Genomic DNA, 23,971 nt, shown 5'->3' with positions numbered 1-23,971 from the left:
TACGCCCTTGTTTGTCTTCATTGTTTAAACTCAGTGCGGCAGGGCAGAAAAGCAATCACTGCCATTTAAATCCTAGCATGCCTGGCATATGCCTTCAGAAACGCTGTCAGCACTTCGTGATGTAATTGAAGGCATCAGGTGGGCGCGGAGGAGTCTGGTCGCTGAAAATTCTGAAGGAATAAACACATTGTTTAACATTTGATGCATTAGGTAGAGTCACACCCTGGGTGGGCACTCAGGGAACAATGACAGTGGTTATTCCAAAACTCGGCAGAATGTTCACCCAGACCAATAATCTGTTCACCTGCAATAAAGCAGACTTTTAAAAAGATTGCCCCTCACAATTCCCCCTGAGAGGGAAATACACAGCATGGAAATACACAAGGTTGGAGACACTTGAGGTTTTCTTTTAATCTATTTTACTTTTATTATATGTGTGTTCTGCCTTGCATGCATTTCTGTTAATCCCATGTGTGCCTAGTCCCTGTGGAGGTCAGAAGAGGGCACTGGATCTCCTGGAGCAGGAATCACAGGTAGCAGTGAGCCCCTGTGTTCTGTGAGATTGCTCTCAGCAGTGAGACTGCTGAGACTCAAACCCTGGTCCTCCGCAGTAGCAGACAGTGCTCTTAACCTCTGAGCCAGCCCTCCAGGCCCCAAAGACACTTGATTTTTGATAGATTAAATACAGCTTAGTGTAAGAAGTTTTGTCTTCCTGGGTAGTGTGGTACATGCTTTTAATCCCAGCACTCTGGAGACAGAGGCAGGCGGATCTGAGTTCAAAGCCAGCCTGGTCTAAAGAGCAAGTTCCCTGATAGCCAGAGCTACACAGAGAAACCATGCCTCGAGAGGGAAAATGTTATCTCTTACTAAGTTATGCCATATTATATCTTATATGGCATAGAATTATTCCATCTCTTTGGGAATATTCAAAGCCAGCTGAGATGTTCCGTTTAAACAATGGTTGATTTACACAGCATCCTCTGCTCAGTACCGCAGATGCACATGCTTGTTCCGGCCCATGATGTCATCAGCAGTAGCTGCATCATTGCCTGCTATGTATCTTTCTCCTTGGCACTGACGCTTGCTTTGTGATCTTGTGACATGAGATGAAAGTGTGAATCCACTCCTCTCTACCATTGACAAGTGGATTTTTTAAGTTTGTTTAATTTACAAGAATAAATAGGAATCTATTGCTGACTCTATCCAGCATTTATGTTTGTCTGTCTCCTAAGACATGAAAGAACAATTCCAGGGCATGGTTGAAATGGCCACAAGTTTGAGCTGGTTAAGTGTGCACATAATAGTCACATCTTGGACTCTTGGCATTAAGGCACAAGTGGAATTATTTCCTCCATCTCCTGAAATGTCTTTCTCCTCATCAGATGTTTTAGTTGTGACACAAACGTATTCAGCAGTGACACAGTGACCTCCCACATCCTGCCATCTCTGTTTTTGTGAAACATCTCCTCTTTGAGTATGGATAGGGCCTATGGCTCCTCTCTAAGTAGGGAGGCACCTGTGGATCACTCACTATTGTCTGAGACTTTCCTTGACCACATGACAGGAAAATGACTTGGCAGTCAGTCTCCGCTGGCTTGATGAAGGATGCTTTGCCTAGCTGAGGGTCTTAGCCAAGCCAGAGAGTGTACGACACTTCCAGCCAATAGGCAACACATAGCCAACACCCTTGGAGTTACGGCCACAGATAAATTAATTCTGCCAACACTAAATTATGTCTATGTATGTTCTGGTGGATATTGGTGGGTATACCAGTTTAGGACTACTATAAAGAAACTTAAGAATATTAACATTTAACTTGTGGATAGGTTTTTATTTATTAATTATTGGCAAATACTTAGAGACTGGGCAGTTGAGTCCTATTTGACCTGCATGTAATACATATAGCAAGGATATCAGCTCACATTCTCACCATTTATGTGTACAAATGTGTGCAAGCATGTATGTATGTGTGCTTATGCATCTGTGCAAAGGTATAGTTGTTTTATATCTTACTAATATTTGATATAGGCATTAAAATTATTCATTTTAGTGAGCATACTTATTTCATTTGTATCAGTTTTTGTTACTCCATGGAATCTATAAGAAAGATAATTTTTATTTTTTATAAATATAGGTACAAAAAATTGGACAGTGTCTGTATATATGCATGTCTTTCGGTCTGTCTTTGTGTATATATAGGTTTAGAATCTGTTCAATAAATATTTGGTGAGTTTAATACTGTCTTTGTTCCCAGAACTTTCTCCTCTACCCCCACTTACTCATTATGTCTGCCGGCCTTTGCTGTAAGCACAGCCTTATGCTCTGTTTGAAGCAGGGCATCTTTACATTCGTCGGAGGAAGATGAGCCCACGGAACAGACTGTGTGGCAGAGGCCTGTGCTTTAGCAGAGTTCTGTGCACCCACCACAGCTAGTGCCCTGATCGCCTGATCTCTGGGGAGCCATAGAGAAATGGAGACACAGAATGAATTAAAAATTACCCAGTAGAGTTCAGTCAATCCCTTAGGGATTAGCCTCTTGGAGCTCAGCTATTGCTAAAAAGCAATAAAAAATAAATAAATTCTTAGGAAGTATTATTTTGAGAACTAAGAAGTAATGCAACAGTTGCCATTTTTGAAAGTCAGCAAATACCAGGCTGTGCGAAGGTTTCGTCTGTTGTCGGAGTCCCTGCCACTCTGCCTGAAGGCAGCCTTCACCTCATTGCTTCTCAGATGTCGAGAGTTAAGCGTGGAGTGGGTCAGCGGCCTCAGTGCAGACATATGGATAGAGACGAGCTGCAGATCCGAGCCTCCTTCCCGTCACCCTGTGGCAGATGGAGATGCCGGACACAGGAAGGACCTAGCCCTGGGAGTGCAGCTGCTGCAGAAAAGGCCTCACTGGGCTGAGCACCACGTTTGAATACCAAATTTAATTTAGTCCCTCCAGTCTCGTTATGTCTTAAATTAAGTTTAATTATATCTTAAACGCAGCACATTTGATAGTGACATGAGATAGTTGGTACAAGTACAGTTGAGTGACGTTACCGTGAGGAGAGCACAGAGGGCCCTGAGCAGCGAGACTTCGTGGTGCCATTTCAGAGAGGGGGGCTGACAGCCTATCTGAAGTAGCACTGCAGGCCCCACACGAGGAGGAGCACACCACGGCACAGCGTTCCTCTCAGTCATTCAAGGACAGTCTTCTTTGGTCCTGCTTAGATTTTGTCCATTGTGTTATGATACTCGAATATAAAACAGGCTGCTAAATGCTTCCATTTTTCCCTCAGTTGGGCATTGGAAAACCTAGTCAAGATGACTTTTGCTTTAGTTTTGTAACTTTGAAAATTAACTCTGAAAGTTTACAATTGGCAGGGTTTGTTACTGCTTTCTTCTCAGAAACATTTTTCTGATGCAGCCTGTAGATGTGCTTAGTCAGTGTTATGGTAAAAATAAAATGCTGCGGATCTCTGAGTGGCTGCAGCAGGCAGTGGGCCCCAAGAGCAGCCAGTTCCAGGCAGGGATGGTACAGTTCCCCAAGTGGCTGCAGTGCGCCACGAGGTGGGTGAGAGACAGGCGGATAGGCACACCATGCAGAGTGAAGTTGGATATTTATTTAGTGGGTTATGGAGGGAAATGGGAGAAGGGGGAAGAGCAGAGAGAGAGGCAGAGAGAGAGAGAGACAGAGACAGAGAGAGACAGAGGGGAGGAAGGGAAGAAATGGGGAGAATGGAGAGACAGAAGCTATCTCAGAGAGATTTCTTGGGGAAACAGCTCTAAGATTTTAATTGAAGTGACATCTCCCTTGAGATCTAGGTCACAGCCACTCATGCCACCATATAAAATTGGAGGAATACTTTTTGTTATAATCTTATGCAATATCATTTACCATGGAGATGGTTGGATGGTTTTTCCCATGAAGGCACTGACAGTAAATGTGGTCTGTGTACCACGCCCACCTGAGGCCATGTGCTAAAGACCTTGAGTTGCAGATGCTACCATCTGAACTGTACATGACTTTCACGTGGCATGTGATATTATATTCTTCCTTATGCTTTTCAATAATTAAAACTGTGAAACCATTTCTCAGCACAGGAGCTTTATATAAACAGTACTGATCTGGTTTGGCCAGGAGGCTGCTGGGTAGCTTGCCCCTGCTGTGGTGGCCATGAGAGAGTCACCTCTAGTCAGTCAGTCACTGTAACAAGCACCTGAGGTGATCAGATTCGCAGGAGAAAGGGGTTGTTGGGGCTCACTGGGTCACAGGTGTCATTCCATGGCCTGTCACCTCATTGCCAGGAGTAGAAAAAAGAAGGGATGTCACAGAGTCTCCTTTAAGGTCTTCCCACTAAGGTCCAGGAGACCTCCTGCCTGACCCCCACCTCACAACATTTATTGCCTCGCAACAGCCTTAATTTGTGGACTAAGCCTTTCATATGTGGGCCTTGGAGGGGGGGATACTTCAGAGCCAAACCATAGCAGTCATTTCTCTAGCTCTCCCAATTGTGATGAGAAGGACAGCCAAGGGTGGGAGGGCCTGAAGGTAAAAAGAGTGGAGGTGCAGTTTCCAAAAAGCAGCCAAGTGATTCTTTGTTAGGACATGACACATGCTTCATGCTATCCTGGCTGGCACCCACATGCCCTGAGCTCCAATATCCCTCACTTCACTGGAAGTCTTCTGTGCTCTAAAGATCTTTCTTTCCATTGTAGAAAACAATCACTTGGCACACGCTTGCCATGTAGCTGATGAAGAAGTGTGCAAGGGTTAATTAAAACATAACATTTTCTAAATTTAAGTTGAAGAAAGAGAGGTCATGGATTTGAGAGAGGGTGACAGTGAGTACATGGAAAGAGATTGGAGGGAGGAAAGAGAAGGGGTTTCAATTCTAAAAATAAAGTAATAATGTTTTCTAAAAACAGAATGAGGCAAGTTAAAGTTAAATGTGCTGTGGGATGGCGTGACCTTACTGAGCCTTTTCTGCTTTCAGGGAGGTAGAGCCTGCATCCCGATGGTGTAGGTGTTGTGAACAAACTCACTTCTACCTTGTGTTTATCACTATGTCCGAGAGAATTCTGCATCACTTTTATTATTTACATCATAATGCTTTGGCTTGGAGTCATCATAAAGAAAGTAACAAATGTATTTTCCATGTGACTGCATGTAGCATCTACCTGTATAATGCAGGCAACTCCTTACCTTCCGAGACTGCTGTGGGGGTTGCTGTGCAAGCACTGTGATTAATGTTTGAGCATTAAAAATTAGGATATCAAAGATTAGTATCTGTGACATGCACAGTATCTTAACTAGGGTTTCTGTTGCTATGAAGAGACACTATGACCATGGCATCTCTTAGAAAGGAACGCATTTTATTGGGTGCCTTACAGTTCAGAGATTCAGTCCATTATCATCATGGTGAGACATAGTGGCATTCAGGCAGGCATGGTGCTCTAGAGGTAGTTGAGAGTTCTCCGTCTTTCTCAGGCAACAGGAAGTTGTCTGTCTCACTTGGCATGGCTTGACCATATATGAGACCTCAAAGGTCACCTTCACAGTGGCACACTTCCTCCAACAAGACCACACCTTTTAATAGTGCCACTCCCTTTGGAGGCCATTTTCTTTCAGACCACCAAACACAGGAGATTGCTCTTACATCTAGATTTTTGAGGCAGGACCTATGCATCTTAGCAGCAAATATAATCCGGCTTGGAGTTATCCATGTCTCTTTGCAGCTGTTGTCAGGGTGGAGTTTTCTTTTCCTGCCTCATAAGGTATAAGGCGTTCAGAAGATGCCTCTGTGCTGATCCGGACAACCACTGCCTCCCTCCCATTCTTCTCCCTGTGAGCCACGGTGGAATGGATTACTTTTAAACCTACACAGTTTCCAGAGTCTGCTTGCTCAGTGATACTTGCCTCTTGACATGACTTGGGAGACAAAGCTCAGCAGACATCAGGCTGGAGAGCATCTGTCCTTGGGAAAGATGACCATTGTGCCTGGAAAGATATTTGAAGCTGTTCCTATCAGAACACTCAGTGATCTCAGAGAAGAAAAAATTCACAAGGCCAGGTGGTGGTGGCACACACCTTTAATCCCAGCACTTGGGAGATAGAGGCAGGCTGATCTCTGTGAGTTTGAGGCCAACCTGGTCTACAGAGCTAGTTCCAGGGAAGACCCCAAAAAGCTACAACAAAACCTTATCTCAAAAAAAAACCAAAGAAGAAGGAGGAGGAGGAGGAGGAATGAAGGAAGGATGGAAGGAAGGAGAGAAAGAAAGAAAGGAAGAAAGGAAGAAAGAAAAAAAGAAAGAAAGAAAGAAAGAGAAAAGAAAAGAAAAAAGATTTCAAAATGATTAGTCAACTAGTCAAGCTTTGGGGGTGCGTTCAGAGTCCAGCAAAGAAAAGACTGGTAGATAGGGGAGCAAAGCATGACTCTGGTTAAAAAAGCAAATTTTGTCACATTCCTCAGATTTGATTGGCTTTTTCACAGTTGCTGAAAATGGCGATAAGTCTGAAATAACCACAGCTTGTAGCCAATAGTGATTAAGAAATAAGCAGGATGCCCAGGTCCTTCTGAGGGTGTTAGAGCATGATGCACAATGGGCGATTTTATGTTTCTCACTGGGGGCTTCTCCCTTCAACTGCCACCAAGGGACTAATGAGTGTGATTAGAGCCCTAAGTAGAATAGTTCTCTTGCCCTCCAAGTGTTTGTAGTTATATCAAGAGGCCATGCATATACTTAAAACTCAAACATGCAGATTGCCTTACAGTAAGGCTAACCACTTGTAAGGCAAAATGCATCCTCTTTCCCCTTCCCTCTGGTTCCACTTTCTCCTCCCACGGTTGTTTTCATAGTATTTAACCTGAGTAAGATACATTTAGCTCTAAAACTGAGACTTAAAGAAACCTTTACATTTGGTCTTAAGGGTGAGTGGTGACCCCCTAAATAACTGGAGATCTTTGTCTTGGTGTGTAGCATGAGGGGCCGGCTTGTTGGGGTTTCTGTCCCGCCCAGTACCCCACAACCGGCAAACCCCAAAGAAAAATTACACACAGGACTCCATAAGGTTATAAACTGATTGGCCCATTAGGTCAGGCTTCTTGTTAATTCTTATAACTTATATTAACCCATTATTCTCATCTATGTTAGCCATAATGGCTCCGTACCTTTCTCAGCTGGGCAAGTTACATGCTGCCTCTTCAGTGGTCTGCGCAGGAGTGGCGGAGGGAGCTTCCTGCTTCCCAGAAAACTCCCAGTCTCTTTGCTCCACCCCTACTTCCTGTCTGGCTTTCCCGCCTATACTGCCTGCCTGGCCAATCAGCATTTTATTAAAATATGGTTGACAGAATACAGACAATTCTCCCGCATCATTGGTGACTAATTGTATAACATTGTGTCCTGATGGCTGCCCCAGAAGCAGTGGCTCACCAGGAGAATGGATAGGGTTGCTATCTGGTGTAGTAAAATGGCCTGAAGCAAAATCAGGAGAGAGAGGCACAAAGGGAGAGGGGCAGAGCCCTGTGGGAGCTGGTGGGAGTGGCCATGCAGACACTCCTGCCTTAACAGATATTGGGTGAATCATGTCCTTCATCTCACCCACTCAGAGAGGGAACCTCAGTACAGCTTCTCAGAATACCAAGTTCCCAAATGCTAACAAAGAGCCACTGAAGCCTGGCTGTGGTGATGCAGGCCTCTAATCTCAACATTTGGGAGACAGAGGCAGGAGGTTGTCTGAGTCCAAAGCCAACTTGGTCTACAGTCTCCAGAGTGAGTTCCAAGACAGTGAGGGCTACACAGCAAAACCCTGTCTCCAAACAAAAACAAAAACAAAAACAAAAGCAAGCAAGCAAACAAAAAACCCAGCTGACACTGAAACAAGCCTGCGTTCTGCACACCTTGTCCAGGCTTAGCAGTGGCTTGTAGACTACTGGTCTGAGAGTTCAAAGTGTCTTACAGGTGGATGTCAGCCTTCTACACGTCCCATAGGATCGTGTGTATGTGCTGTGTGCATACATGTCTGTGTGCATGCATGTGTGATGATCTGTTGTGACCTGTGTGCTGTGGCATGTGTATAGTATGTGTGTGTGTGTGTGTGTGAGAGAGAGAGAGAGTGTGTGTGCATGTGTGTGCGTGTCAGTGTGTGCCCAGGCACATATGAATGTAGGTACACATGTGTATGTCTGTATACTGGTGAAGAAATGCCAGGCTTAGTCTGGCTCTAGACAGGGTCTCTGGTTCTGTGTACCATCACATGTTCACTAGTTTCGGCTGTAAATTTTCCAAGTATCTCAAGCCTGATTCCTGGCACTGAAACAATCCTTAGGCTGGCCCATGGTGACTGATTTACTTCCTGCAGTGTAAATGATGACTTTGCATCCCTTGCTCCTTCGTCCAAATGTTCCCCCACCTGGCTCCAGGCCACTGGCTGTCAGACCACCTGTGCTGGAAGCTCTGCCCATCCCCTGTCCTTCCTGTCATACTCACAGACACACTGCCCACCCCTGGCTGTCTCTTAAGTTACAGATTGTGATGCCAGCACCCTTCAGCCTTCTGCTGTCTGGGAGCTGTCATTTCCCTGCGCCCCCTTTCCATCTCTTGGGTCCCCAACATACTTTTTGCCATTCCTCCATCTGATTGCTGCAATTATAGGCTAGAAACACTCTTAGACCTTTGAAGGAGTTACTGGAACTTTAGGATTGTGTGTTGATTTTTGTTTTGAGGCAGGTAAGCTGGCCATTTTCTCAATATATTTGAGGATATTCTGTTGATGAGACTCTGTGGCAGGGTCCCTCTGCCCTCTCTCCTCACCTTTGAACTATTTTTCAGCTCTCAGTCCCCTTATGGCCTACAGGGCATGAGTTATTCTTTGCTGTCTACTGAGCATTTCCAGGAAAGCATCATCAACTTCTGCTTCCTTAAGTCTCATTGGTTTCATGTGTTAATACACAGGTGAATTCCAAGCTGATGTCAAGTGATACCTCAGGGAAGACGTGTGCACGCGTGTGTGAGTGTGAGTGTCTCCAGGACAGTGGGAGCAGACAGTTTCCAGACATGTTTTCAACACTGCCCCCTTTCCATGTAACTCCACGTATATTTTCATTTAAATATCCATGTCTAAAATTGGAATGAATTTAGGAAAAATCATTTCATTAAAACATGACCACTGTTGTTTGTCAGTAATAAGGAGACCACAACCTGGAGGGACATGGCTTGAGCTGTTTCTCCCTCATTATTTTCCTTTCCCAACACTTCAGCATCTGCTCTCCTGCTCTAACACGGGTTTGTGGATAAGAACTAGAAGTCACTGCTACTGTCTGATGTAGCTGCAGGTAGCTATGCAGCTCTCTGGTGATCTGGGTGGCCTCCAGTTGGTTAGTGCTGTATTCAAAACCTTGAAATAAAATATATCATGCTCTTTGGATACTTTTAATAAAGTGAGGTTTACATTAATAATCACACACACACACACACACACACACACACACACACACACACACACACATAAAACCTCTCAGTAGAGAAGTCCCAAAAAGCACATGAGAAACAGGAAAACATGAATGGGAGAAGGGGGAGTCTGACATGTGATCAGGTAGCCTTGAGATCCAAGCAGACAGCATAGTGGCCACCCCGGCATAGAGGGGCCCTAAAATTATATGGAGTCAGATCGTTTGTAACTTAAAATGTTCAAGAACATTTTAAAAGCAAACAAACATGGGTGTTTCCTGCTGAGGACATAGGTGGCGGTACACACCCTTTCTAAGCATATGCATGCCTGGTACCCAGAAGCCTCCATGTACATGACATGGGACATGAGGCATTGGGTATTGTTAGAAGATCATGTCCTCCTGTCACACGTGGTGCTGTTTTGGGATCAGACTTCTTGGAATGCAAACAGTCATAGAACAGGCAAAGACATACATGTTGCAGAGGTGTTGCCCCTGGTCCCACAGGCTTTCAGTCTTAAAGAAACACGCAATGGCTTGCATGGATTATAAACTGGTTGGCCTAGTAGGTCAGGCTTTCTTACTAACTAATGCTTACATCTTACTTATCTGTGTTAGCCACATGGCTTGCTACCTGTTATCACCAAGGCATTCTCATCTTGCTTCCTCTTAGTTTGGGTTTTTATTGAACCAGTACAACTGACAAATCTTTACAGAGTACAAGACCATTGTATCATAGCACTATGTAGTGCTGTCCCGCACCAGGATGGCCTTTGTACAGCAGCATTCAAACAGGACCAGAGATTCAAAGGGGGGAGGAAAGAACCTGTTTGAGCCAAATAACAATGAATTATTGTAGGTTTATGTGGACACTTCTGACCCAGCATAGTCTGCGAGAACATCTGGGAAAAGCCCCTACCACATCTGTTAGCCACACTGTGTGGATCACTGTAGTCCTGTCATTTCTCTGTTCCAACGGGCAGGCCTCAGGATTGTCCAGGAAAGGGCATTCACATTTCTGTTGTATGCAGGATATGATAATTTTACTTGTTTTTGTTTTCCACAGGGTCCATCCTGCTGGGAAGATGTCTTAATTCCAAACCGGATGAGTGGCGAGTGCCAATCTCCAGACTGTCCTGGAACCAGAGCAGTAAGTCTCTGACTAAATTAATTACTTACAAATTTAAAATATAACTGCCTCCTCGGGGTTTACTAGGAGATTAGGAGAGAGGCCAGAGGTGTCAGCTGACTTCCTGCAGCCAGTGATCCTATGAGAAGTGGTTAATGTTCAGATGTGCTGGCAGCATTCTCCAGACTCTCCCTGTGGTGTTAGCTTCACTGTCACTTCCCCGGCAGCAGCCACCTCTGGTGATGTACAAAGGCAATGAGGAGAGCTCAGAGTGGGAGAGGTGCTGTCCACCAGGATGAGCACACAAATTTGTTGTCCCTTGCCAAATGCTCAGCCTGAAAGCATACATGCAAGTAGCATTATAAGGACCGAGCATGTTATATCTAGTAATGTGTGTATATACATACACATATAGATGTATGCATACAATAACAGTGGAAAAAGTGGCCTTGAATTTGCTCTCCAGTGTTCATGAGATCTTATTTCAAAAACCAAGGTAGAGAGTTATTTAAGGATAACATCCAGGTTAATCTCACAGGTACCTATTCTGATGTTTGCCCACACAACACACACACACACACACACACACATACACTCACAGGTTGAGTGCTCAGTTCCCAGTACTGCCCGCAGCTTAGATGCCATTTGCAAGCCCCATGCTTCTCCTGAAATTCCGTCCAGCCAGATAGAAATTGGGGTTCCTGCAGCCTCTTCTGCTGGGTTTGATTGTTCCGGGAAGCCCTTACTTCCCAGAGACAGACAGTCACAAACCTGATTTTTAACATACAACAGACACCGCCTGGAAGACCACAACCATCATAGGATGTGCCTGCTGGGAAGCAGGAACACAGACTCAACTGTGCATTTCCAAAGTCACGCTGAAATGTGCCCTCGGAGGTGGTTAAAGAAATGTCAAAGAAGATCTGGTTCTGAGCCTAGCGAAAGACAAATGAGATAGAATGGCATTTTTTCTCCCTGTCCTGTAGCTCATGTTTCTATTCCACACCTGCCAAATATTCATCTTTTGGTTCATCTCTTTCCCTTCTTGCTGCTTTCTGAAGTGATGGGAAGTTAGAAAATGCATCATGGCTGATGGGTTCTATGACTGAAATGCCGCTACTGCCTTTCTGTGTGCCTTTCCCTCTTCACAGCACACACTTCACATGGAGGAGACGCTTTCCAGAGACCCTGGCTCTAAAGTTTTCTCTTACGTGATGCTTATCGCTGTCAGCATGTTTATATCATTTGTGTAATGTAGTACATTCAATCTCAGAAACCTCAGGCCAGTCCTTCTTTGGCACTATGCATTCCTGGAGCTATAAACACTGTCACGGTGCCAACACAAATGTCGGTGCTAGTTCACAGACTGTCACGGCCAGTTGGCAGTTCATATCTTCTCTAAGGAGCAAAGTCTGTCAACAGCAATAGGTACAGTGTTTGAATCGTAACATGGGCCTGCTCTCGCCAGCCTTCCTGGTGATGGCAGGGATCCTGAGAGTGGGGAGCAGCAGGCAGACAAGCATTCTCCATCACAATGGGCTCCAGACCACAGACAGATTCTTTATGAATGCCAAGGCCAAAGAAAGAAATCTTAAGGAAAATGATGACCTACATGTCAGTCACAAATGTCAAATCATGATGGAGCTTTATGAGTTTCTCACTGGTGTAAAATTAAAGTATATTGTTTTTAGATCAGAATTCTTAAGTATAATTAAGTTTGCATGTGTATGAATATGTATAATTATGCTATATATAAAACAATAGATGTGATTATATATAATTGAGAAATGTATGAGTGTTGAGATATATATACATATGTATCAACAGATGGAATGATAAACAGGTAGATAGAAAGATGGTTGATATATATATACATATATGTGGTACTTATCTGTATATGTATATATATACATATATACCATCTGTATATGACATCTTGAACTCTATATATTTAAAATTCAAAAGAACAGAGTTCCTAATCTATTCCTAATTAGTATTTATATATTTAAATATAGTCTAACTAGTTCACTTTCACTAGCATCAAGATTTAACCTCAGTTATTGAAGTAATTAATATGGAGACTGAGGAGATCGCTCAGTTGGTAAATGCTTGTGCTACAAATGGAAAGACCTGAGCTTGATTCCTAGAGTGCACATTTTCAAAAGGCCAGGTATGGTGTCACATACTTGTTATGGCCAGTGCCAACGAGGCTGAGAAAGGTAGATTTCTGAGGCTCTCTGGCCAGCTAGCCACCTGCTTGGTAAATTGTAGGCTCAGTGAGAAATCCTGCCCTGAAGCAAAAGATATGGATAGCATCTGAGGAAGGACACTGAGATCCTTGTGTCCCCTGAATCCGCATACATGCACACAAAGGAGGATATGAACAGCATCTGAGGAAGGACACGGAGATCCTCGTGTCCCCTGAATCCACATACATGCACACAAAGGAAGATATGGACAGCATCTGAGGAAGGACACGGAGATCCTCGTGTCCCCTGAATCTGCACACATGCACACAAAGGAAGATATGGACAGCATCTGAGGAAGAACACTGAGATCTGCGTGTTCCCTGAATCGCATGCACGCACACAAAGAAAGCAACACATAAAAATGCAATTCACCCTAGCGCACTTTAGACAGGGCACACTGCACTGGCTCAAGTGTACAGTAATAGCTGTGATCTTATGAAGGAGCGTGGCATTTGTTTTGAAATCAGCATACAGGGAATTTGCTTCAGATTAAAAGTGGACACAATCAATTAAAATTTTCTGTGCTGGTACAATTAATTCAACTTTGGATATGGCAGAAAGCTTCACATTTGCTATGCAAATTCCTTTATATTTTGCCTTCTTTAGTAGTCTTAACAGTTGAGATCATGTCTCTACTGTGTCTGTCTGTCTGTTGGAGAACATGTGTTTATCTCGGTTACACACACATAGACTAAGGAGAACCCAGAGGTCCTGATGTCTCCCGAAGGCATGAAGTCCTACTATCAAACATTTCCCTGCCCTGCCCCATGGCCTCAGTGGTATTCTGTGTACAGGAGGCATTTCTCGGGCAGCTGCACTGTGAAGGGACCCCATTAACCCAAATACATGCTCATGCATCAGTGGGGGTGTCTCAGGGGACCGCAGGTCAGCTGTGTGTGGAGGGTGGCAAATGAAAGCAGAGGCAAACCAAACGAGGAATGGACTCGTTCACTCCCCTTTCGTTCTGCCCTGTGGCTCCACAAAAGACAAATGCTTGTCCTGTCCTTAGACTGTTCTCCTCAGTCATATTTTCTTAATTCTAAATAAAATTGAATTGTGAAAGCTTTGGAGTCAAACTCAGATGATGATTGAATGGTGTCTGAGCGTGACGAAATGTTCTCTGTTGTCTGACATGCTATTTGGGTGACAAACTAGAAACTTCTAAGGGCATTTTTCAAAAACCAATCAAGCATTCAGACTCAAGGGCAGCTTATATCTAAACCAAGTTTTCAGTGTCTGATAAGAAAGTTTCCTGTTCTTTTCTGAGTTGCTGAGTTATTTTTATTATGATGGAACTGGATATCAATTAGCAAATTTGAATAAACACCAAATTTTTGTTGATGTATGAAAATGAACTAATCTAAGAAGTATTATTTTAGGGTACTTTTTATGCAATTCTTTTGATCGTTATTACTCCCCACTTCCCCCATTGAACTCAGAAGTGTGATTTTTAAAGATGCAAGAGGAGGTTAGGAACCTGCACTCCTATGGCAAGCATCTCCGTGTAGAGTGTGACTTCAGCTCACACCGACTTAGCGTGGATGAGGAGTTCACTTCTATCAGCGTCCAAGCAATGTAGCGACCCCATAATGCTTGAGTGCTAGAAAGAAAAAGAAAAAAAAAAAAAACACCAACACCAAAAACAACTCTTTGCCGCTGTAGCCAGGAATCCCAAGTTCTTTCTATTCTTGATGTCATGAATCTCAGCCCTGTATTTTATGCTCTCCTTTGGATATGAAGAAATAATGTGTCCGTGTTACCACGGTAGGTAGTGTTTGTCTTAATCGGATTTCCGTTGTGATAACAACAACCATGAGCAAACATAACCTTGGAAGTAAGAGTGATTTCATCTTACTCTTCCAGCAGTGAGGGAAGTCAGGGCAGGAACCGAAGTGAAGGCCATAGAGGGGGGCTGCTCTCCTGGACCACCCAGAATGGGCCAGACCCTCTCACATCAACCATCGATTGAGAAAATGCCCCACAGACTTGCCTACAGCCCAATTTTATGAAGGCATTTTCTTGATTAAGAGTCTCTCCTCTCAGATGACCTCACCTTGTGTCAAGTTGACATAAAAGTAGCCAGCCCAGTGTTTTAATATGAGAGCTTTTAAATCTTCCATTAATTCCAGATGCTTCAAATTTTTCTATTAATGATTCTAAAACTAGAATGTCATTGTGGGAAAGAAAAACACAACTTGATTATATCTTAGACAACAAGGAATTAGCAAAGGAATTCCTCATGATTCCTCATGATTGATCAGTAGAAGGAGCACCTCTGGTTTTAGATCAGAAGAAAAGTTTATCTACCAGAAGGGTGGCAGAAGTATGGAAACTATTTTCAAATTAATTACAATTGAAATCTTGAGAGCTGGAGGGAAGCCGTCTCTCATGTCAGTGTTAACAGCACTGAAGACCTCAGATGGGGTGGAGATCAGACATAAATGAGAGGGTCAGGGCTTAGGAATGTGACGGAGCTCTGGGATCGCCTCAGCACAGGCACACAGGAGGCCGATGGAGTGAGACGACAGAGGGAAGCTGTGAGAGTAATGGGCGGGAGAAAAAGGCCTGGTCCAGGGCTGGGAAAGTGCCTCCTGGTCCTCCAGCGGGTGACGGATGGCTGGGGAGGCCGGCACTTCATCACGCCTTGATGGCGGTCATTAAGGAGCCTCATCTCTCTCACTCGGGTCAAACTTGCTCTCAGAAAGTTATCAGGGGACCAGAGTAAATTTATTTTTAAAAATACACACTGAGTTTTTTTTTCTCTTAAAGCCAGTTTTCCAAACTGAAGATTTAAAATGGGCAGTGTGATTAGATGGATGATCAAATTTGAATAGATTCCATGTGTTTGTGACCCACACATATCGGCTTCTTGTGGGTGTTCAGATTCTCACAGCTTCCGAGGTCCCTGACAAGGATCATGGCCCTTGATGCTTACAATTTGGGGAAAGAAACTCCAAAGCGATCTTTTTAGCAGTGTTTTCTTTGGGTGAAGACAAAAATTTTTGCCTAAAGAAAATTATAATTTGTAAAATCTGAGTCTTTCCGTGGAGAGAACTATAGCTGCCATCCCAAAGCATGGTCAGTTGTCAGTTACTGTTAAACAGCAGCCACAGCCAGACTGGTCTTGGAGAAGGGTCTGTGTAGGAAGACAGGACAATGCTCAAACTCAGCAGAGCAAGGACAAGAGGGAGTGGCCAAGACAAGTGTGTTTTCTGTGCCAGGCTAGGGGTGGAAATGAAACTTTCACACACTGCTTTCCCAGCGGAGAGGAATCCAGTGTGCCCCAGACATCTAGACAGGTGATTGTACCATGACCTAAGTGTCAGTGAGGCTGAGTCTGAGCTGAGCCCAAAGGGGCATCTCTCCGTGAGGACAGAGCAGAAGTCAGCAAGGTCGTGTAGCCTGGGTGCCAGGGAAGCACAAAATGGTGCTTCTGGGGTTGAGAGAAGGGGAAATCCCATAGCAGGCAGTCAGAGACTGGGGGTGGGGGCTGAGCTGGGGAACAGAGAATTTCCACTACAATAGCCAGGCAAGAAGAACACATTCATCAGATACAAAAACTGAGGGTCCTAGGAAATGGAAGTTCAGATTCATTCTGTGCATGCATTTCCATTGATGGCTATTGTTGGGGAGAAAGCCAACACTGTCAGTTTTGCCACAGGGCTGCCTGACTCTGCTGTCCTGGGGTTTGTCGGGAAGGTCAAAGGCATAGGATGTTCCCAAAGCAAGATGGGAGAGAATTCAGCCTGCATTATGCTGGCTCAGCAGGACCGGCCAGAGATGAGGGTCTGGTCAGTAGGTAGGAGTCTGGCTAAAACTATAGAGGGAGACCACAGTCCTGGGTGCGACTGGGAAATAAAATACGCAGAGTGCAGTTCCTCCTTGTGTGTCTCCTCTGTTTCCTCCTGCTTAGTTTGGGAGAAGATTTTATGTCATGGACTCTCACCCTGTTTGAAGTTTGGATAATTTCAAAGGCAGAGCACGCGGGTGAGCTGGTTAGGATAGTAACAGTGTGAGGAACAAGAGGAGAAAGAGGAGATTTTGAAGACAATAAAAAATGAATTATTTTTAGCTTTATTCCCCTCCCCAACAACACACACATTGAACCCCTGGGGTGCTGTGAATCAAGGTAAATGAGCCTGGGATTTGCCTTTCCGAAAGCTAGAAACAGAGCAAACAAATGAGATTTTGGTCTGGAGTTGATTAGAAGAACCGTACTCTTCTTGTATTGATTGGGTCATTAAAGGCAGCCATATGGTTGTTTACTGTCGTAACTGTTCACGTTTCCCCAGCATGTTCCTCAGCAGGAATCTGTTTACTGGTTGATTGAAAATCTATCTTTATCTACGATTCTCTGTTATCTGCAGTGGCCAGAAGTGGCTGGCCCACAGAGAGGGACGCCTCTCCTCTGCCTTCTCCCTTTTGTGTCTCTCACTGTTTCAAAAGCCCAAAGCCTCTTGCTCTTGTCATCAACGTCTCAAACTATAAGGAGTGTGGAGACAATATGAGGTATTTGTGCAGTCGACCCATCCTTAAAGATGGCTGAGGTGACTAGAGCTGTAAGCGTTTCTCAAGCACCTTCTCCTCCTGTGTCCTGTCCACCGACCCCTGTCCATTTCCAGTTCTCTATTTTGGGAACAAAGACTGTATATCATTTTTGGAATTTCACTCAGAAGGTTGTGATGTCCCAGACTCCTGTCAATTCTCCTTGGTTCTTGAAAGCGAAAAGTCTTTGGAGATTGTAGAGCTGTCTTTATCTGAAGACTTTCCACCTTACTGAGAAGTATCTGTGTTCTCCTGGATCCCAACACTGTCATTTTCCCTAAAGTTATCTCATTGTTCATCCCTTGTCCACCGCCTTATAAAAAATGAACCATTTCTGTGTGATTCTACCATACCATTAAAACTTACACCGAAGCTCATAAAAATCCCAAAAGGCATTAAGTGGCTCTATATTGTATAATTAAGACTCACATCACTTAGCACTTAGCACAATGTCCCTCTATGAAAACCTTTTCTGGGATCCAATTTAGTGTTTACGGTGATTATTAATTAGTACAAGACAAGTATTTCAATTTGAACATTTCCTTGTTAAAACAGTGGAAATTCTTTTATGACCTCACCCCTAAGAAGAGCTCCAAGAAGAGCCATATACTTTGAGGATGGAAACAATCATTTGAATAAAGGCAGAGAGGAATGCCTTGCAAGGCTAATTATGCAGACGACCCTTTTCCTAGGACAGAGCCATCAAACTCCTGCACTGGATTTCAGGGTCCTGTGTCGACTTCTGTTGGGGCTGCAGACCAGGCTGCTCAGCCACATGGTGAGGTTCAAATGAACCCTATGGCCCAAGAGAGCAAATGAAAGAAAGATTGGCCACACTAAAAACTTACCTTTGTAACATGAGGGGTCCTGCTTGTTGGGATTTATGCCCTGCCCAGTTCCCCGCAGCCAGCAAGCCCAAAGAAAATCACACAGAGATCTCTATAAGTTTTAAAGATGATTGACCCATTAGGTCAGGCTTCTTATTAGTTCTTGTGACTTATATTAACCCATTATTCTGATCTATTTTAACCATGTGGCTCTGTACCTTTTTTAGTGGGGCAGCTCACATCCTGCTGCTTCAGTAGTCTGGGCTGGAGTGGGAGGAATCAGATTCCTCCTTCCCAGAATTCTCCTGTTCTCATTGCATCATTTCTACTTTCTGTCTGGTTTTCTGGCCTATACTTCCTGCCTGGCCAATCAGTGTTTATTTAAAACATGATTGACAGAATACAGACAATTCTCCCACACCATACCTTAAATACTAAGAAGTTGCAATGAGTCAAAATCAGCTCATATGATTGGCTGGCGTAAGTTGTCTTAAATACTAAGAAGTCAGAATGATTCCAGATCAGGACATAAGCACTGTCAGAAGCATGACATCATACTGAGAGCTAATTTGTCTATATTTGCCACATTTTCTTTCCAACTTTGGCAACTACCATACGTCCTCCAAATTCTGTCACAGATGCTACAGGAGCCCTCAAAGGACACTGCAGAATGCAATTAGAAACAGTGAGGGAAACACTTGAGAATGGTAAAGCTGAGGTCAGTTTAGAGGGTGAGAGAGACAGATGTGCCAGGCAGTAGAGGCAGGATGGCTCCTGGAGAGCTGAGAGGACAATGTTTGCCTCCCTGACACTGCTACTTTGTGATTAAAGATGAGTCTGTGCCAAAAGCCAATGCTGGGAGGACTCCCTAGGGGCCACAGGCTCAGGAGTAATAAGCCAGGCCTCATATGGAGGTGATCCTGGTTTCGGGGCTTGTTCTCTGTGTCTAGCTCCACAGTGATCATGTCCTTGCTCTCAAGTGTGCTATCTCCCCTCTCTTCTGCTCCCCCACCTTTTTTTGAGGCAGTATTTCTAGAGTTCCTGACTATGCTGGAACTCGCTCTGTAGACCATGCTGTCCTCAAACTCACAGGAACTCACCTATCTCTGCCTACCGAATGCTAGGATTAAAGGGTGTGCCACCACGACCCAGTTACTGCTCCCTTCTTTTCTTTTGTTCTTGGCCCCCGCCCCTCCATCACCACATCTCCTGAACAGCTCCCAAAATAATTGATCAACACCAAAATTAACCAGGTATCCATCACGACAACACTGACTTTTAAATTTGTGTACAGGGCATGTCCATATAATTGACATTAAAGAGACACAGCTTCTGTGTAGATGTGTGCGTGCATGTGTGTGTGTGTGTGTGTGTGTGTGCATGTGTGTAAAACAATAATAAATAAGAAGCCATAATTTTGAGAGGGTGTGGAAAAGGCACAGAAGAGGAAATAGTGTAAGTAGAGTACCTATATATGAAATTCTCAAAATTGAGATTGAAAAAATTTTTAAGAAGCTTTCCCAGAGATGCTGCATGTAGAGGTGGCCCCAGGAGGGGAGAAGGCTAAGGAACTCCAAGCCTCGGCCCTGCTCTTAGGGTCCTTCTGCCAACATCTGCCATTTACATGCACAAATAAGGATTCAGCAATCGCAATGCCAATCGTGGAGCCTCCTTGGCTGTTTCTAGGTAGGGCAGAGATAAGCAGTCTCTACCAAACCCTGCTGAGATTGCAAATTTGCTGTTAAGTGATTTTTTTTTAGGACTGAGAACAATAACCAACTTCCAAAATCACCCTAGGTGCCCATCAACAGATGAACAGATACAGAAAATGCCGTATATATACACAATGGAATTTTAGTCAGCCATAAGGGAGAACAAAGTTATGTTGTTTGCAAGGAAATGGATGGAACTGGAGGTCTATTAAACAAAATAAAACAGACACAAGAAGACAAATACCACATTTTCTTTCATTTGTGGATCTTAGATTGAATATAGATACATATAGCACGTGCCTCTGTGTAAGGAGCAGGAGGAAGCCTGGGGGAGGTAATCTAGGGATGAAGAGGAGGGAGGATGATGGGTTGTAGCATGAGGGCCGGCTTGTTGGGGTATCTGTTCCCGCCCGGTACCCCACAACCGACAAGTCCCAGAGAAAATCAATCACACAGAGATCTCTATAAGTTATAAAGCTGATTGGCCCATTAGGTCAGGCTACTTATTAGTTCTTATAACATATATTACCCCATTATCCTTATCTACGTTAGCCATATGGCTTGGTACCTTTTTCAGCTGTCAGCTCACATGTTGCTTCTCTGTGGTCTGGGCAGGAATGGTGGAGGGAGCTTCCTGCTTCCCAGATATTCCTGTTCTCATCGCCCTGCCTCTACTTCCTGTCTGGTTGACCCACCTATACTTCCTGCCTGGCCAATCAGCATTTTATTAAAATACATGATTGACAGAGAATACAGATAATTCTCCCACACCAATGGGTGAATGTGGTCTGAAATGTGGGAAATATGAAAACATTTGCCTTTATGAAGCCTGGTATTCTGCACGGAGAATACAGCAACAGGAAAATCACAGTAACCGCATTTTTCACACACAGAAAGAAGACTATTGAGACTTCCACAGTGTTCGGTGTGTCACACAACTCTTTGGGGGATTAGGCCCACTCTGAAATGAGCAGTTCTCTGTTTGCTTGTCTGTCTATCCAGTTGAGTGCTGGTGTGTGACAGTTTTATAGGCCATGGGGCAAATTAGAAATCAGACAAAGATTTGGTGGTAAGGGGAATCAGCATAGAATAGAGTGGACTTGAAGCAGCTTTGGGGGATAAGCTGATACTGTCCCCATGTTGGGGGATAAGCTGATACTGCCCCCATGTTGGGGGATAAGCTGATACTGCCCCCATGTTGGGGGGATAAGCTAATACTGCCCCCATGTTGGGGGATAAGCTGATACTGCCCCCATGTTGGGGGGATAAGCTAATACTGCCCCCATGTTGGGGGGATAAGCTAATACTGCCCCCATGCACCTTTACTGAGATAGTGTTAGCTAGACACACCAGCACTCTGAGTCAAACCTCACACAGGCATGTACAAGGCACACCTGGGTAATTGTCACCATGTAGCTGTCGGCTGTAATTGTCATGTCTGCTAAGGTTATCACTAGGTTTAGTACGTTATTTGTCCAATCACTTGTCAGTGATATAGTCACACATGACTTTATGGAATGGCTTATTTAATAGTGGTTACATTTTCATGAAAAGAAAAGCTTAATATGAATCTGCCAAGCAAGAGTTTGGTCAAGGAGCCAGAGGAACTTGATCTACCACAGGTATCCAATCGAGACTTGGCATTGTCATCTACAATTGTGTTGAGACACATTTATAGCTATCCGGGATGCTTGTGGTCTGTGGCCTGGAGGTCTGACATATCTGTAAGACTCTTGTTCTGATATTCAGAGACTCATGACAACAGAGATGCCAGTGCCTTTCTCAAACACTTGTTTTAAATGTGTGTGTGTGTGTGCATGCGTGTGTGCGTGCAAGAGAGATAGATAGAGAGAGAGAGAGAGAGAGAGAGAGGGTGTATGTGTGTGTGTGTGCACTGTGTGTGTGTGCAGTCACCATGGAGACCAGAATAAGGAATTACAGATAACCGTGAACACCTGATGTGGGTGCTGGGTACAGACTTGGGTCCTCTAAAAGAGCATTAAGTGTTCCTAATTGCCAAGCCACCTCTGCAGCCCCAATACCACACATTTTTAAAGGTCACACTGCAAGTGTAATTTAGAGTCATTATACTCCATTGTTGCTGAATTATTTTCATGATAAATGTTACATTTTCTAATCATAAGAACATTGTGTTTCTTGAAAACAAATAGTTCACTTACTTTTACAAAAAGTGTAAAACTCGTGTTAATGAAACTGCCTACCCATAATCACTCTGACCACCGAACTTGAATTGCAGTGTATGTATCTGTGTCCGAATATGGACACTGAAAATGGGGCTGTTGCTCTGACATGTCCTAATAACATGTGTTTTTACTTCTTGTATGTTGCTCAATTCACATATTAAGATGTGAAGTTTTAAATCTGTGGTTCTCAATCTCCCTAATGTTATAACCCCGTAACACAGTCCCTCACGCTGTGGCAACCCCCAACTGTAAAATTTTTGGTGCTACTTCTTAGTTGTAATTTTGCTACTGTTATAAATCATAATGTAAATATCCATGTTTTTCAATGATCATAGGTGACCCCAGTAATTGGGTCTTCCGCAGCCCACAGGTTGAGAAGCACTAGTCTACATGCTGTTTTCAGTAGTGGCTCCCGCTTTGTTCTTTGTAATGGATGTGCAGTTGCTAAGTGTGGAGGCTGCTCCACATATTATCCAACAGAAAGGCACTGATAATTTCCTCCATGTCTGCCTCTATAAATTTGGTCAGTGTCAGACAGACCCTGGGATCAGAATGGTAGCCACAAGACCTGTGTATTTAAAGTCTTAGGGGCTTCACTCCCAATGGGTTGGCGAGGTTGCCGAGGTTCTACCCACCCTACACCAATGAGAAGGTGGTTGCATTAAGGTCTTTACCTCCAAAGTGTTTTATCCTTTTTACCCCAGGTTAGTTACTTAGGTGAAACCTGGAAATTTGTGTTAAATCACTCCACTCCAATTACAATGGGAGTCTTTTCTGTTCATCTTAATGGTTATTTCATATATATATATATATATATATATAATTTTACATTATTGATAATTATTTCTTTTTGCTGTTGTTTGGTTTCCTCTTATTTTATAAGTAGCACAGATGAGCCTTGAATTTACTGTTAGCAGTAGTAGTAGTATTTCAGTTTCATGTGTACGACTGTTAGGGCAGCATGCATGTCTAGTGTATCACATATATGCAGTGTCTAAAGAGACCAGAAACACAATCATCTCCCCGCCTGAATTCTTGATCCTCCTGCCTCTTTCTTCTAAGTCATCACAGTCATGCACCACCACATCTGGCATAAGTGTGTGTGTGTGTGTGTGTGTGTGTGTGTGTGTGTGTGTGTTTGAGTATGTGTGAGTACAGACACACATATCCCAGGTTACATGATGTGGGAGTCCCCTCTATGTGCTGTGACTACCATTAACAAAACTGCTTTGGACCTATAGCAAAGCAGAACTTAGATAGTCAGGGAAAACTAGGCTGAATGCTGGGAGAAATAGGGGCGGAGTCAGGGAGATGCCATGGAGTCACCAGAGTCAGACATGCAGAAACTTTGCTGGTAAGCCACTGCCACGTGGTGATATACAGATTAATGGAGATGGATTAACTTAATATGTAAGAGTTAGCCAATAAGAAGCTAGAGCTAATGGGCTAAGCAGTGATTTAATTAATATAGTTTCTGTGATGATTTCGGGTCTAAGCTAGCTGGGTGGCCGGGAACCAACAAGCAGCCCTCCTTACTACAGTCCGAGGATAACCTTGAGATTCCATCTCCACTTTCCATCTTTGCAGCGGCGTCTCTCTTGTTGTTTTGTTACTGTGCTGTGTACTCTAAACTGGTCCACAGGCTTCTAGGAATTCTCCTGCTTCCACCTCCCATCTCACCTGGAGTGCTTTACCTGGGTCCAAGAATGCAGACTTGGGTCACCAGGACTGCAAGAAGGCCAAGCACATTCCTTCTTGTTACCCTTGGTGTGTCATATAGGCTAAAATATTTTTACCAGAATGTAATATAGCCCATAGGCCTTTGTATGGTATTTCATGACTCTTTGGACCCTAAATCTTGATTTTAATTAGAG

The 23,971-nt window shown here is 43.9% G+C and overlaps 1 protein-coding gene across 3 annotated transcripts in view; it reads left to right on the top strand.

Annotated features, from left to right (window-relative positions):
* Nucleotides 1–23,971, top strand: part of Prkn (parkin RBR E3 ubiquitin protein ligase) — a 1,186,369-nt gene that overhangs the window by 571,869 nt on the left and 590,529 nt on the right. For all 3 annotated transcript variants that reach the window (XM_085687456.2, XM_085687459.2, XM_085687454.2), the window contains exon 5: nucleotides 10,498–10,581. In XM_085687456.2, coding sequence (XP_085543582.1) covers nucleotides 10,498–10,581 — 84 coding nt within the window. The remainder of the gene's footprint in view (nucleotides 1–10,497; nucleotides 10,582–23,971) is intronic.

This window comes from Myodes glareolus, chromosome 1 (assembly GCF_982192425.1).
Source record: "Myodes glareolus chromosome 1, mMyoGla1.1, whole genome shotgun sequence".
Lineage (NCBI taxonomy): Eukaryota > Metazoa > Chordata > Mammalia > Rodentia > Cricetidae > Myodes > Myodes glareolus.
The sequence above is the reverse complement of the archived record's forward strand: the minus strand, read 5'-3'. Positions and strand labels throughout refer to the sequence as shown.